We start from the raw sequence: 17,042 nt of genomic DNA, 5'->3' as shown, positions 1-17,042 counted from the left end.
AATACATTGTAACATTTGTAATCCTCAGAACATTATTATGTAGATACTATTATTTCCATTTTAAAGATAAGGAATCTGACTTATAAAAAGCTTAAGTAATTTCCCCAATACCACATAATAATAAATAGAGAATTCAGCAACTGAACTGAGGCAGTCAATTCACTACTCTTAACCTCACTACTATACTATATGTCTCTTAGAATATCATGATGAGCTAATTGTTATCTTTATATGAACACCAGAAGATAGAGAACCTTCTTCGGGTTCTGATGCCAGCCATGGAACTAGCAATATTTCTTAACCCATATGGGATTTTAATGTGAGTACTTAAATATTATATATAATTTAATAACTATGTTCCTTTTCTTTTAAACAGGTCATCAATAACCTTGGTCCTTTGGAACTGATTCTTAATACTCCTAGCCATCATAGGGTTCATCATGGTGAGGAAATTCGATCTCTTCTTTCGTTCCTTCCTCATTTCTTGAAAAATGACATTATTGTTTTGTATCACTTCAGCACAATTACCCGCCCTAGTCACCACACACTGCAAATAGGCATTTGTTTCTTCCTGGACAAACCTCATCTATAAAGAAAGGACTGGAGGAAAACAAAACAAAACAAAATCCTCTCCATAGCTGACTTTTGAATTTCCTTTTTGCTTAGCTCTCCTCAGATGTAGTGGGAAAAGGAGTTAACCAGCTGAGGGGGTACACGCTTCATATTGTGAGGAGCTTGTTGAAAGTTACTCCTTGACCCCATGCTGAGGGTCATTCCTGTGTACAGTCAGAGTGTCTTGGTCTTAAAAACTGTTGATATTTAAGGAAAGCCTAATAAACAGCACTTTCCTGCCTAAATTCTATGAACTCAACATACACTGCTTTTTCCTGACAAAGAAAAAAATCCCACGTGACTACTGCCTAAGGTTTAAAGACACTAGCTTAAGAAATAACAGAAGTATTTACATTTGTGCACCAAAAGACCTGTACAAGAGTGTGCATATTGGCATTATTTGTAATAGGTAATAGGAAAAAAAGATATAATTCGCATGTTTGTCAGCAGTAGAACAGGTGCATTGTAGACTATTCATGTAATGGAGAACTACATCGCAATGAAAATGTCCAAACTATTATAACATGTAATGACATGAATAAATCTCACAAATGCCACTTTGAGACAGGAAAGCTAGTAAGAAAATAATAAATATTATTGTTCTGTTTTTATAAGTTTCCAGGCATCACAGGCAGTAGTACTGGCACACATCAGGCCTGCCTTCCCAAGGTGGGCAGGTCCCTTTCCCTGGGGCAGCGAGCAGAGCAAAAGCACAAGCTCCTCCAGGTGGGGAGAGGGTGGGGTCCTGCTGCACATGTGCAGTTTCCTCTTCCAAACTCTGCAGTCATACCTCCACCCCAGGGAATTATTACTGAGTTGGCGCAGAGGTCAAGAGCATTATGCTCTTGCTGTTCCCTCCATATTAAATGAAACACAAGGACTGGAGAAAAACATGTGCACATTGAAGAAGAAATAGTTGCTAGTTTCCTTTTTGGCCTTAGAGCACCTTCACATGCATGTTGCTTTATATCAGGCATTTTCAGCCTCTGCACCATTAACATTTTGGACCAGATAGTTCTTCACTTGGGAATGCAGGGCGGGTGTGCAGGCTGCCCTGTGTATTATAAGATGTTGGTCTCTACGTATTAGATGCTAATAGTCTCCCCTCCAATTATGACTCTTAACAGTGTCTCCAGACATTGCCATATATTCCCCGAGGTTCAAAGTGCTCCCTCACCCAACTGGGAGCCACTGTTTAGCCTACGTGTGGCAATGAGTGGTGGAACTGTGTAGCCAGCCCCACTTTACTTTTGTACCAGGGGAGAATTTTCCTTGTACCTTTACGTTCACGTGTACATTTGCATGTACAGAAGACGTGTAAAGAAATGAGGACACGTGGAGACAGTTGAATTTATTGAAGTAGTGGCTTGGTGGATTAATATTCTCTTTCCTTTGATTTACAATCATGTGGATATGATTGTGTTTATTTAAGTTTTTTTTAATTAAGAAACTATGTCCAACTATTTAAATTTAAACTATTATTTAAGTATTTGGGACATTAAAATAGCATGTATGTTATGAGTCAATGGATATAATCAAAGGTGACTTAATTTTTACTTATGTCTTTTGTGATGAAAAATATAGAAAAGTCTTACTGTAAGTGGAAAATTTTCTTCCTGGAAAAGAGGTAGTGAAAAGGTGTAAAGGTCACATCAAAATCAAAAACAAAAAATACAAATATACATATATTATTGATACTTATCTTATTACATATTGCCTTTTGTTCTGGACCATTTAATTTTTAATTATTACTCCTTAATAGTCCTAAAAAAAAGAATTACTTAGAATTATCCCAGATTTTTTAAGACCAGAAAAATTGTGAAGGAGGCTTTTTTAAAAATCTGGGATAATTCTAAATATCTATGGCTTTAAGGAAGTCTTTGCTCTTTTTAGTAAAGTCAATTGGAAAATAAATACTTAGTTTACTAGCAAATAAAGTCTAGTGTTTTCAGTGAAAAGATATTTTTAGGAATATCATTGTTTCAAAAAGTATAACTTCCTTTTTCAAAAATTTTTTAAAAAATATTTTGTCTCATAGGCAGAAATCGTTATTGCGTAGACAAAAATTTTGCCGGAACTCTTATTATATGGGATAGAATTTTTGGTAAGTAAAAACTATGAGCATTTAAAAAATTAAATTAGCTCCTTCATTCACAGAAAGTCAAAAATCATATCATTATTGTTTATCTTCCAGGAACATTTGAGGCAGAAAAGGAAAAAGTTGTATATGGTCTAACACATCCCATTAATTCATTTGAACCTTTCAAGGTGCAGGTAATGTACTTTTTATTTTATTTTTATTTTATTTCTTCTGAATTGATTCCATCCTTTTATAAATTTTATATTTGAAAGAAAAATCAGCTGTTGAAAGGTGGAAGTACATTACACTAGCCTTAAATATATATATATATTTTAACTGTAAAAGAATTTAGAAATAACTCTGGCACTCAAAGCCCTGAATCAAATTGGGCAGAATACATTTGAAAACAATTCATTGTAAGAATTTTAAAATATGTCTGTTACCTAGAATTAAAAGAAATAGCTCTTTAGCAAACATACCCTTTCTCAGAATAGACCTGAAATATATTCATGTATTCAGAAGGAGAGGTAGTAAAATGTATAATTAAGGCTGATCCCAGAGTAAGAAAAATATTTGCTTCAAGCCTGCATGACTGGTTAGAAATTCAGGGTGAGGCCTTTGCCCTCCTCTTCTCGGACGGAGGTGTCAGGAGCTATTACGGGTTGGTTAGGTTTGCACGTTGCCTCACCTGCTAAGACTTGTTGCCCTGGACGTCAGACATGTGGTATTGGTTGTTCGCTGGTCTCCGTGGTTGGCACTAGAGAAATGAGGAATGTCTGTGAAGCTCTGATCCGTCAGTAGCAGAGCACCGCAGACACTCCCAGGGGTCAGGACTAGTAAATGAGAAAAAGATAAAAATGCTTGAAAAAATGAAGAGGTCAGTCAATGACAGCTCAGTCTAGGGGACTGGATATACAGCATTCAGAAAGGGAAGAAAGTACAGGTTCATGTTGGGTCTTCTTTTCAAAGCTACTTCTTCAAGGTTTTTAGAGAAAGTTAAAGTAACAAAATAAATGGACATTTATTGAATTTTACTATGTACAGGACATTGCTATCAGCACACATGTTTAATTTAAACATTACTAAAACCTTATAAGGTAGTGGTTCTTTTTAGCCTCAGTTTTTTGGTGGATGAAACTGAGGTTCTCAGGATTTAAATAATTCACCCGACTATACACAGTTTGTCAGATGCAAACCTAAGTACGGTGGGTTGAAGGCCAATCCCCAAACTTGGTTAACTCAATTTTCAAGTGAAAAGCATTTTTATGTCGACGTTCAGAAGAGAAAAGTTGATTATATCTCTTCTTTCTTCTCAACTAGTGTCATTTCTCTCTCTGTCTTTGGTTCTCTCTCTCTATTGGTTACGCATTACCAAGAATATGATAGATTTTTTTCAGGAGAATACTAACAAATATTTCCAAGTACTTTCTTCATAATAAACATTTCTAGGTACCTTCTTTATAGAACTGAAATCAGTTTCAAGATAATACATTGAGAGCCACTTCTTCACTGGGTGTGGTCTTGTCTTCATAATGTAGAGATTAAGAAGGAAATACAGCTTGGTTTCTGCCCTCTAGGAGAGAGCCTTTCAAACTTAATGTGCATATGAATCATGGGAGGATCTTATTAAAGTAGGGTTCAGTAGGTCTGAAATCTGGCCAAGATACTGTGTTTCTAACAAACTCCCAGGAGATGCCAACACTGCTGGTTCATGGCAGTCCTTTAGCTAGCAAGGCTTTGGGAGTGTACACACATGGAGGAAAAGGGGTTCATATTCGAGATACAATAAGAAGTTGAAAACTGCATCACATGAGCTGCACAAGGAGTTGGATGATTAGGATTTGGAGACAAAATATTCAATCACAGGTCTTTATGAGCTGCTGCTAAATCTGTCCTCATGTAAATATTGCCTTTGGCATGATAATTGTCACAACTGTGTCTAAGTTTTAGTATCCTACATACTTATATTGTTAGAAATATCAAATCAGCAAGTTATAATAATTAGGAGTTCCTAAACCTACAAAATCACGTACTTACTTTCACTTGTATTCCTTTACATTAGCTAAATTTCTCACCCTCCCATCAGAGGCATCAAAGGCACTTTAGGATGGCCCCTGTTCGATGGAGAGGCTTATTTCCCCTTTAATACTAGGTACAGACCATTCATTTTGCTTTCCTTTGGAGTCCTAGAGTTTCAGAGCACTGGAAAACAAGTAAGTGAGAAAGTACTCCTTATTTAAAAGCCCTGTATTCCCATGGCTTGTGTCTAGAATGATAGCAGTAAAATTTCAGTCAGTTTTTTTTTTGTTTGTTTGGTGGTATTGTGTCTTTGTTGCTGCGCGCAGGCTTTCTCTAGTTGTATCTAGTGGGGGCTACTCTTCACTGCAGTGCATGGGCTTCTCATTGCGGTGGCTTCTCTTGTTGCAGAGCATGGGCTCTAGGCATGCAGGCTTCAGTAGTTGCAGCACGTGGGCTCAGTAGCTGTGACATGCAGGCCCTAGAGCGCATGGGCTTCAGTAATTGCGGCACATGGGCTAGGTAGTTGTGGCGTGTGGGTTCTAGGGTGTGCAGGCTTCAGTAGTTGTGGCGCATGGGCTTAGTTGCTCTGCGGCATGTGAGATCTTCCCAGACCAGGGATCAAAGCTGTGTTCCCTGCATTGGCAGGTGGATTCTTAACCACTCTGCCACCAGGGAAGTCTTGTACTCAGTTTTTAAAATAACAAAACAGGTAAGTATTTTAATGCGTGTTGTAACATTAATTTTCTGTTATTATTATTGCAAAGCCTCAGGATAAGTTTCCATCTAACATTTCCTTTTTCTTTAAAATTTGCTCAGCTAAATCTTACATTGTTGCTTAATTGCTTCAGATTCCTTTTTATAATATTTCAAGTAATTTTAAAAACAATTTTTATAATGCTAGCAGTTTAAATTCTGTAAGAGATAGTGAAAATACCAATGAGACCACATATTCTGATAGAGCCATAAAGTTTTTCTACATTAATTTATCACTACATGTATAATAGAATTCATTGTGAGAGTCAACAGCTGATGCCCAATATCTAGGATTATTTTTAATCCTATGATGCATTTTTATAACATATATGATATGTATAGCTATTTATCCTAATAGCCAGTATTTGTTGAGTCCTTGTCATGTGTGGGCATACTTTTAACTTTATACATATCAAATGTGTGTTATTTAAAGAATGTGAAATCCTGCTATAAGCCTCAAGGTAAACTTCTGACTCAGCAAACTTTTCCTATTACAGAATGTCGTCTATCTATTTAATCCTCAGAGGTCTACCATCAGAAATGGTTTTGAACATTTTTTCTTAAAATGAGGTGTTTGTCTGTAGTTCAATACATTAAATAAAAGATTATTTTAAAAATATATAACAGATATACAATATTTGTATGATTCCATGTTCAACTTTAAAAACCATTTAGCGAGTCTAAAAAAGATGTCATTCAATGTGGCTGTCGAGTGTACAGGCTGCTAGTAAAATCCATTGGAAGCAAATTCTCTGAACTCACTTTTTAATTGCCCTATTATTAAATTTCATGTTTATAATTTTGTGGAGCTTCAGAAATATTGACAAGAACACATTTAAATGTAAAGATATGCAGAATGCATAGAATAAATTTCAATTTATAATGCAATTGGATATTAATCAATATTAGCAAATTATACATAACCTATATATTAAAGAGTAATTTGTAAGTTACATTAAACAATAAAATAAAATGCATGATTTAATGTATTTAATCTTTTTTGTTATGGTCTTTTCTTACCTTAAATAGACTATATTTTTATTCTTCTAGTTCCACCATTTACTTACCATATGGACTACATTCTGGGCCACACCTGGATTCTTCAATAAGTTTTCTGTCATATTTAAAGGACCAGGATGGGGTCCAGGCAAACCAAGACTTGGACTGAATGAAGAAATCCCAGAGGTAAATAAAGTTCATGAATTCGATAATGGCAAAGATTAATTTCATATTGTCAGGTCTACAGACAGCCTGTAATACATGCTGACTTCATACAAATCTGAAAAAAGATGTTCCCTTAGGCAGATACAGCCCTGTAATGTGTAAATTAATAAGTGGACACCACCTAGGGGCCATTAAGAGGGGTGCCTTCTCCCAGGTTGACACTGACTCTTACTAGGGCGCATGGTTCTGGGCAGAGCAGCAGAGGCTAGTTTTCTTGGCTCAAACCCACAGCTGAGAGCCTTTGTGTAGTGCAGAAACCACACAGACATTTATGGATCCGTCACAGAGAGCCTTAGAGAAGATTCAGTCTAGTCTTCATTTTGTCCATGAAAAACTGAGGTCTCCAGAATAAAAGGTCTAAAGTCATACCGAAATTATCTGCTTATTAGATTAGATCACAACTTTATTCATTCCACAGTGGTGTAGTAGCATTAAATACAGAAATCCCATGAAAAACTAAAAATAAACAAGGTAGAGATTTAAAACACTGAAAATCAAATGAAAAATTCAGTTTCAATATGGAATTTCTCTTATGAAATGGAGAAAAAGGAATTTCTTTCCTATCATTTAGGATATATATTGAGATTGCTTATCAAAATAACTGTCATTGATAGTAATATAGAAATAATAAGCTACTGTTGATTTCAAAGATAATTATGAGTATAAAAATTAGCCAGTATTCAAGAAAATGAAATATGTTTTATTTGAATATTGTTATTTTTCAAAAATCCTGATGTGAATAAGGATATTTTCTCCTCCACTTATGAAAGCTGCTGTGTTGGAATTTCCAGATACTTGGTTATGTTCACAGTTAGTTATATAACAATGATCTAACTTGATATAGGTGAAAATAATTTGCTTATTTCAGCTCCAGAAAGTCTAGTCAGCTACGGTTCATTTATTATTTTCCTTTTTTGCAATAGATAATTCAAAGTGAATGTTTTAAAATCATATTGATGCCTAAATCTGCATTATAAGGATAGGATTATATTATTTCTAGAAAACTGTACTTTGGGAAAGCTGTTTTCAATAAGACAGTATTTGCCTTTAAAGCATGATTATCTACACTATCCCAAATCACCTTCCATTTTCTCTTTTGCTATACTTTGATGTATAATCATGGACATATTTTCATATTTCGTATTACGTGTTCATTTTGTTTATGTTAATCATCAGTATCAATTCTTACAGTGCTCTATATAAAGCAGAGTAGATCAAAATCATAATGCTTCTGAAATGAAAAACAAGTCTCCTAATTTTTACATTTTTTCTATCCAAAGTAATAAATGTTAGAGTCGTTTCGAGGATTAAAAAAGATAGCAAGACCTTTCATTTCTCTTTGTATATCTCCTCTTCACTTAGTGTGAATTTCAATGAAAGAGATAAGTGAACAATATAATGGAAAGGCTTCGTTCTTATCTTCCTAGGTCAAGGGGGAAGAAGTTCCCTTCTCATCATCAGCATCTCAGCTATTAAAGATGTATGCAGTTGTACAGTTTGTTCTGATGCTGACATTTTATGAAGAGACCTATACAGATAAAGCTGTAAGTGGTGCTCATTTTAAATAGAGTGTGAAAAAGTTATCTGTCACTTTGAAGATGAAAATAAGCTCCCTCTATTATAACTGTGCTCTATTCTTTTCTGTAATAATCTTTGAATTTTGGCAATGTCTCACATTTAAACAGGTAAACTGATTCTTCTAGAATTAATTTAATTAATGTAAGTTAATTAATTATATCCAAAGTGTTCTGTATAAGATGTCCATCAAATGGTATATAATTGATCTAAAATATAAGTAGGAAATGATTTGTCACAAATAAATTCTTCAACACTTAAAAGAAAAGTATTTCAGAAGCTACAATTAAATGTGTTGGGGAAAGCAGACTTTATAGCAATTTCAACATGCTTATCTTCAGTTAAAGATTACCCTGGTAACTTGAATGTAGGGGGTTTGCAATGTATGGTTAACTTCATTTATTTTGTCCTTTCTAAATATTCGAAATATTCCTGAAGCACAAGAGCACTGGACCAGGGTTTAGAATCTGGATTCTGATTCAGGCATTACCACCTGGGGAATCAGTTTTTGGCTACCTGAGAGTACCCTCACTGCCTATATTTTGGAGAAAACAAAAATAGCATAATGTATGTAAAAATGCACTGTAAACCATAAAAAGATTAAAAACAGAGGTATTTTTAAATATTTGCTTTGTTTCACAGATTTATTCATATTACATTCTTCCAAAAAGGATTTACAGTAATTCAAAGAGGTACATAAATTATAGTAAAGTAACTAAGTTGGAAGTAGGTGAAATTGAAAATAGGATGACAGAAGAATGAAAAATCAGTATCTGACTTTGTTACCAAGAAAGTATGTACCTCATGAAAGAACCTCACTGAGTCAGGAATGTTGAGTCCTCACATAGCAGCAATGTATGAGTAATGTTTACGCTCTAAAGAAACAGGGAAAGGGGACTTCCATTTCTAGCAAAATGGTGGGTTAGATACACCTACTTCTTTTTAAGGCATATCAAACACCTGAAATTGCTGGACAAAATGTAATTTTTAAGAAAACCCTTTAAATACACTACATAGATGAGTAGGCAAAAATTGAGGTACTCCTTAGAGGCTAAAAATGTTGAGAAAATGCAAATCCAATGAGGTGCTCTTCCTGACAGCTATCCCAGGCACTGAAAAATCTCTGTTGATCAAGACCGTAAGGGACCCAAAACAAAGTTGAGAGCCTACGTGGGTGGAAAGTCAGTTAAAGAACTTCAAGTAAAACAACTGAAAGCAAAAGAAATACTCTCAGCACGGAGAGGGGGAGGAGGATGAGAAAAAGAAACGTAAAAAGGAAACTTACCCATACTGGACTTGGCTTTGAGGAGGCATAAAAAAGTCTTCCCTGAGAATTTTTGACTACAAACCACCTCTCACTCAGATATGGATCCAGGATTTACACTAACCATTGACTTATAAACCTAAACTAAGTGTGTAGTCTCAGATTAGGACTCATGTTTAGAAGACCCATGTTCAAATCATGCTTAGAGCAATCCCCTCAAGCTCAGGTCTCAGCATAGTCCCCCAGGTAATGTCTCAATAATGATGAACTGAGAGATAAAAAGCACAGAAACACAGTAGGAGAAAGCCACTATGACAAAGCATTAACAGAAACAACAAGCGACAGAATTATACCCTCAGAAACAACAGATTTTGAAAATAAAATCAATTAAAAGATAAATTAAGTAAATTTAATATATTTGAAGAAACAAAAGTTGAAATTTAAAAGAAATTAGAAATTATGGAAAATCAAGAAACAATGATGAAACACATTTAGAAATAATCAAATTAGAGTTCTAGAACACAAAAATATAATGGACATAAGGAAGTCAATGACTTCATTGGCAGTTTAAAGACAACTAAAGAGAGAATTAGTGCATTAAAAGAGCAAAAAAAGTATCCATTATACAGTGAAAACAATGATATTAAAAAACATAACAGAAGTTATCTTTAGACATAAAAAAATAATGTTTAAAAGTCTAAGATAATGTAAGAATTCAGGAAAAATGCAGATGAATACAAATAGGATTAGTGGGCAGTGAATTCAAAAAAGATAAATTACCTTTTTCAAAGATTAAGTAAGTGCTATTGACAGATATCAGTCTGTCCATGAAAGCTCCATAATAGAAGTTAATAAATGATATACACAGAAAAATTAGTCTATTATAAGTTCTTTTAAATAACTTTAATATATAAAGCCTATGGAATTATATTTAATAATTAGATACCATTGTAAAAAATCATAGTATATTCTATTGGAACAATTCCAAGTATTCCATATGACTCACACAGTGAGTTCTATAAATAAGTCTACTCGAAATCGGTCACTGAGTGTATTAAGAAGGACTCTTTGGTTGTATATGACAGAAATTCAACTTAGAGTGAATTTATTAACTCATATAACTGAAGAGTCTGGGGTTTTTCTTCTTTAGGCAGTTCTGGATCCAGTGAGTCAAGTAACTTCATCAGGAATCTTCTCATTCTTTTCTGAAGTTATGCATTTCTCAAAGCAGATTCTCCTACAAGCTCTCAACCTTCATGGTAGCAAGATGGTTACAAGCAGCTCTAGCTTTAAATACTTCCACACAAGGATCTCCAGAAGTGAAAGTTCCAAGTTGGAGTCTGATGTTATGGGTGGGTTCATCTGGGTATCACCAAACCCATCAATGTGATCAGGCCTGGATCACAGACCATTTAATCTATCAATGGGAGGACAGGGCCAGTGATAGGAAGGCTTGAAAGACATATTGAGACGATAGTTTATAGAAAAAAGGAAATAGACTCAAATAAGCAAAGATAACAAATGTTAGATCTATATGAATCCTTCTCACTCCTAAATACTATGTGATTTGAACTTCTTTTCAAAGAATATTCTTTTAACACTTATAAATGTATAGTAACATAATAAACCTTCCTGTAGGATATCATTTTAAAGTATCTATGAAATGAGTGTCCATTAGATATCTTCTGTTCTAAGGAACAGATTATCCAGTTAAATATGGCTTAAGTATAACTGAAAATTCAGAGGTGAATATTTCCAGGATTGATTAGTTCAGCAGTTCAAACATGTAGAGTTTCCAAAAAGGCTTCTCTACAGTTCTCTGGGCTTTCATCATCATAATTACAGCAACTCAAGGCATCATGTCCTCACACTGTGACCAAAGGCAGCAAGTTCAGTTCTCCTAGAGCATCTTGTAAATTTCACTTAAGAAGGTGGGGAAAAAAGTCCCAGAGTATTTCCCAGCAAATATCCTTTCATGTCTCATTGCTCAGGACTGATTCACATGCCCACACTGAAACAATAACTAACACTACTTCATGAATTAACCATGAATGAATTATACCAAGCATAAATCATGCCCTGGGGATAAAGAGTTCACTTTGCCTCTGAGTTCATTCCTTTCTTATACCTGGACAAAATCAGCATAGTATGAGTATAGAAGATATAGGGGATATTTTCTGGTTGGGCAAATAGCAGTGTATGTCACAGTGTGTCCTACTAAATAAAATAGGATTACAAGATGTTTACAGAGACTATTGGATAATATATTGAAGAAAGTCATTTCAATGTTAAACATTATTTAAAGACTTTAACGATTGGTATTTTCCATATGTATTTGTGTTTTTAGCATTTAAAATTAATAACCCCAAATTGCTGCACATAGTGACTCCAATTTTGGACACTAGACAAGTTCACATGTTCTCTCTGCCCACGTACAATGATTTTTTTTAAGCTACAGAAAAACTCATTCCTGATTATAGGAGAAAACAATGATTTAAATTCTGGTTTCCATTTTGTGGACTGAAAAAAAGAAATAGGATATGATGTGACCAGAAATGCTTTGAAAACATCACGGAAGAATATATAACGGCTTATTATTTGCTGGTTCATACATGTACTGCAACTAATGTAACCAGTTCCAAATTGTAGCAGGTTCATTTGCCTTTAGCTTCAAAAGAGACAAAATTTGAACCCAAGAATTTCTTTCAGGAGCAAAGCTTTCTTAAAAGCAGCATGGATTACATCACTCTTAGCAGTGCACAAGTAGATGTCAAACTACCATAATGGTTATTAGGCTTATTAATTGCTTAACCCAAGGTCTCATAATCTTGTCTTCAAGTATTACATAATTAACCCATCACTGATTACTTTGTCAAACTACTTTTTTATTTTAATTTGTTCACCTAAGTTATAATTAAAATATGCCTGTGTTAATAGAGTTTAGATAATTGAATAACACCAGAAGAAAACCTACATCATCTACATCTAAATATCTAACTCTTGATATACTGATCAATACTAAGTACAGTTTGCAATATTGAATTTTTTTTAGTTGTAGTAAATACAGTTTCAAATTAACCTAATTCATAGAAATAAAAATGAAAATTTACCCATTTTGATTTTGAAATAGAGGCCTTAATATTAAGCTCACCAAGAGAATTTGAAGGTCTAGGCATGTGTGAATGCTTCTTGGGTTAAAATGTAGCCAGACAGGGTGTATGTTAAAATATGTAACTCATAGCATGGTTTTCACAAGATTTTTCCACTGTTGTAAAAAAACTATATGAGAAACTCATGTAGATATGTTGACAAAGAGAAATATCAAGTGATGAAATCCTTTTCAAATTGAAATTAGAGTTGGAGACAGCTTCATCCCTGACACAAATTAATTTGGAAAAGTGCAGTTGCTTGTTTCCCACACGTTTTTCTTTGCTAAAAACATGCTGTGCAAATAGGAAAAAAAGGTTGCTTATTTGCAAAATTCTATAGTGCCTTTCTAGTCTCAGGGATGTTTAAAAGCATCTGAAGACATTAAAATCCAACAGCAATATTTTTTTTTCCAGATTCACTGTAGCCAATAATCACATAGAAAAGTTGTGGCTGACCTGTAATTGCGGACCCTGCTGTAGTCCCACAGCCTTTTCAGTTTATGCATATACCAGAGTAGATAAATACTTACTTGTTTAATGTGTGCAAGTTCTGTATAAATAACTTTGGGAGTCAAAATAGTAATTAGATGGCCACCAAAAAGGTGGAAAAGGCACTCTTCTTTCTTACTGAAACTTGCAATGTATACATTTAAATATATAGTGTTTAGTTTAGTGATATGACCCACAGTCTTTTATGTTGATTTTAGTTTAGTAATGCTTGGGAAATCAATTCCTCAGCTGCCAGGGTCCACCTCATGGGGTGATATCATGAATACGGGTTTGAAATGGAAATATGGATGCACTAGCATGTTTCCAAAGTAAAACTGTAAAGGCAATGCTATCCTTTTCAATAATAGACACACTCGAAACAGTTTGAATATTTAACAGGGTCTTTAATAGAATATATAATAAAGTTACTGTAGATATGTCTAGCCCAGATTATTTGGTGATATATTTCAATACGAGACATCTGAGAATATCCAATATAAATTTGGAAACAGGTTTTTATAGTCTTAAATTCCCCTGGTTACTGTACTCTGTAAAACATTATGGGCACTAAAATTTTGTAACCAATGCTTTCATATTGACATGTTTTAACAGACCCTTAGAAAAAATCAATATATTTAGTGGTACTCTCATAACAGAGAGTGTCGCTTGCACAATTTAGATCTAACTTAGGTCCTACGTGAAACCTCTCAAGTCAGTATTCGGCACATACTGTTTTCTTCCAGCACAGCCCACTGGGATTTAATTTAATTTCCTAAAGTTCTTAGGTGGTAACTGAAGTAATATGAAAAAAGAAATGTGAGCTAAATTGAGCATCGATTATAATTTAAATCCATGAAATGAATGTAATAAATGTATATTAGTAAAGGAAGGATATTAACCAAAGCTACCTGTCTGATAAGCATAGACTTTGGGAACTTAGAAAAGTGATCACTGTGAAAAATCTATTTTTGTCCACTATTTTGAAATATAATAAAGTGGGAAATTGAACATTTAAAAATGCCTTTTGCATCAAATAATGAAATATTAACTGTGAAATTAAATATATCTTCATACTATTAGTACTGTCTCAAAATTTGTTTAGCATCAGGCAGCTCTTTTAGAAGCTATCATATAATAAATAAAACCAACCATGAACTGCTTATAATTTGAATTAAGATCTCATTTTGACTTATTAAAAATATGTAAAAATTAGATATTTAATTCAGCTTTGGAAACTCAAAATCTCAATGCACCGGTTTGTTTTTTTATATCCTTATTGAAGTATGATTGCTTTGCAATGTTGTGTTAGTTTCTGTTGTACAACAAAGTGAATCAGCTATAAGTATACGTATATTCCCACATCCCCTCCCTCTGGAGCCTCCCTCCCATCCTCCCTATACCACCCCTCTAGGTGGTCACAAAGCACCGAGCTGATCTCCCTCTGCTATGCAGCAGCTTCCCACTAGCCATCCATTTTACATTTAGTAGTGTATATATGTTAATGCCACTCTCTCACTTCGTCCCAGCTTCCCCTTCCCCCCGTGTCCTCAAGTCCGTCCTCTACATCTGCATCTTTATTCTTCCCCTGCCACTAGGTTCATCAGTACCAAATTTTTAGATTCCATATATGTGCATTAGCATATGGTATTTGTTTTTCTCTTTCTGACTTACTTCACTCTGTATGACAAACTCTAGGTCCATCCACCTCATTACGAATAACTCAATTTTATTCCTTTCTATGGCTGAGTAACATTCCATTGTATATATGTCAATGCACAGATTTCTCTACCCAATGCCCAGTGAATCATGAGGCTGTCCAGTCTGGCTGATGGGAACTTGTACTCTAGCTGGCCCTGTTGTGAGCTCTGGGTATTGAAAGCTCTAGTCCTTTTCTAACCTTTGATAGTCTCCTCACATGCATGAGCTGATATACAAGACTTGATGGGCACCCGCTGCAGATGAATAGAGTTCTGTCTATGCAGCTCTTTCTCTCAAATAATAGCCCCCCTGGCTTCTCCCAAATCCCAGTTCCATCTCCTCAAATCAGGGAGTCCACCAGGCCCCTCTGAGTTCCCTCTATGCGACACCATAGAAACTCTCTCAAGGTAGTAACCTGGAGCAATAGTGAGGGGTCATGTTATTTGTATCCTGTTTCCCTGGGATCACTGACCTTTGTTGCCTGGTGTCCAGGGTCTTGAAAACAATTGTTTCAGATATGTTGTTTTGCTTTGTTTTGTTTTGTTTTCTAGTGAGAGGGAAAATCAGTCCTTGTTTCTCTGTTTAGTTGGGTGCACATTCATTATTAACAGAGTGGAATCATAGCTTGAAATATGACTACAACATAACTCTTCTTCAAGTTATGTTACTTAAAGTTTTTAAAATAAAATGTTTTGCTTTTATTTCTTACACATTTTTGTAGAAACTTACTATTCCATACCAATTCAGTGCTTCTGAACTATATATTTGTTATACATTTTAGGCAATATATTTTCACCTTTGATATATTTATTTAGTTTGCTTCTTGTTTGAAATTATAGAAAATGTTCATTCTAATCATATTTCTTTATGTATGCTTCAACAGTAACCAAACGTTCTGAAAATATTAAAAATAATATATAGTCAATACTGATACATATATTTTTAAAAACAGGATAATTTCAATATAGATTCTTGAGATCCATATAGAATTACAAATTGCTTTATGATTATCACCTTGAGTTTTCTTCCTGTGTCTATGTTGTAATACTGGGAAGGATCGTCAAGCCTTAGGTTTCAGCTCAAGGTATCTAAAAGGAGCATCAGAATCACAGGGACGATGAGGTAGCAGAGCAAGTGTGCCCCAAACCAAATTTTCTGCCTTTATCTCAGAGGTTACAGACACTTAAGTATTATGAAATTTTTGACCTTATTTTACAGATATTTGGGAAGATGAACATTTTGAGTGAAAATAATGACTTTAGTAGATCTTTTCAGAAACTCCTAAAAATGCACAACCCTGATACAATAAAATCAAGACATTTTCATTTCTAAATCCTTAGAATAAGACTATGGAAAATACTATCAAATTATCTCTGGCAATACACAAAGTTCTTAAAAAAAGAATGTATACAGACACTTATTTTTTTAGGACATAGTGTATGGAGCTGATATTTCCCTTTGTGAGATTTGTCGGGTGGGAAAACGTGAAAGGTAATTATGTTGATCACCACAATTTTTCTGTGGAATAGTTAGAGGGTGATATCCCCATTCAAGGAGAAAAAGGCTTTCTTCTTTATATACCTGTGGGCAAAAGAAGGACTTCTCACACCTTCATTAATTGTTTAAGCAACATTGCATCAAACATGTAATTGTAATTTTTGAGTTCCTATGTAGTTAACGTTGCCTCATGAGTATTTTTTCTCATCTACTTAAAGTTTCAGGGATGTTTGCTTTTTTCAAGCATAAAAATCTGGACAGCAATTCCTGTACTGAGAAACCTATGGAAATAAGAAGTACCAAACTGCTTGGGATTTGAAAGATAATTTTAAAGGAGGAAAATTAGCTCCTTGCTTCATAAGCTTTTTATAGTTATGGACCTTCTCATTTTTTGTGATAAAGACTTATGATATATTCCAAGCCTAATTTAGAATAATTCCATTTTAGCACTTTAGGACAGCAATATCTTACATGAAAGATATACTAGCAATGAATGGTACAAAATGGTAGTAAACACAATGAAAAATGAAATTGTACTGTTATTAAAAATTAACAAGCTTCATGTCATTTAACATCTTGTTTAAAACACAGGAGGCTAAGTATTTACAGTGGTCAAAGTCTATAAACTCTGTTCTATTTTTCCCTCCTTTTTGGTCTAGTGTAGTTGGACTATGGTCCTACC

The 17,042-nt window shown here is 34.4% G+C and overlaps 1 protein-coding gene across 2 annotated transcripts in view; it reads left to right on the top strand.

Annotated features, from left to right (window-relative positions):
• Positions 1–17,042, top strand: part of AGMO (alkylglycerol monooxygenase) — a 339,122-nt gene that overhangs the window by 146,151 nt on the left and 175,929 nt on the right. For both annotated transcript variants that reach the window (XM_067041684.1, XM_059073960.2), the window contains exons 6-10: positions 377–443; positions 2,651–2,716; positions 2,807–2,886; positions 6,515–6,649; positions 8,116–8,232. In XM_067041684.1, the coding sequence (XP_066897785.1) occupies positions 377–443; positions 2,651–2,716; positions 2,807–2,886; positions 6,515–6,649; positions 8,116–8,232 (465 nt within the window). The remainder of the gene's footprint in view (positions 1–376; positions 444–2,650; positions 2,717–2,806; positions 2,887–6,514; positions 6,650–8,115; positions 8,233–17,042) is intronic.

This window comes from Kogia breviceps, chromosome 9, assembly GCF_026419965.1.
Source record: "Kogia breviceps isolate mKogBre1 chromosome 9, mKogBre1 haplotype 1, whole genome shotgun sequence".
NCBI lineage: Eukaryota > Metazoa > Chordata > Mammalia > Artiodactyla > Physeteridae > Kogia > Kogia breviceps.
This window is presented reverse-complemented; position numbering and strand designations above follow the sequence as displayed.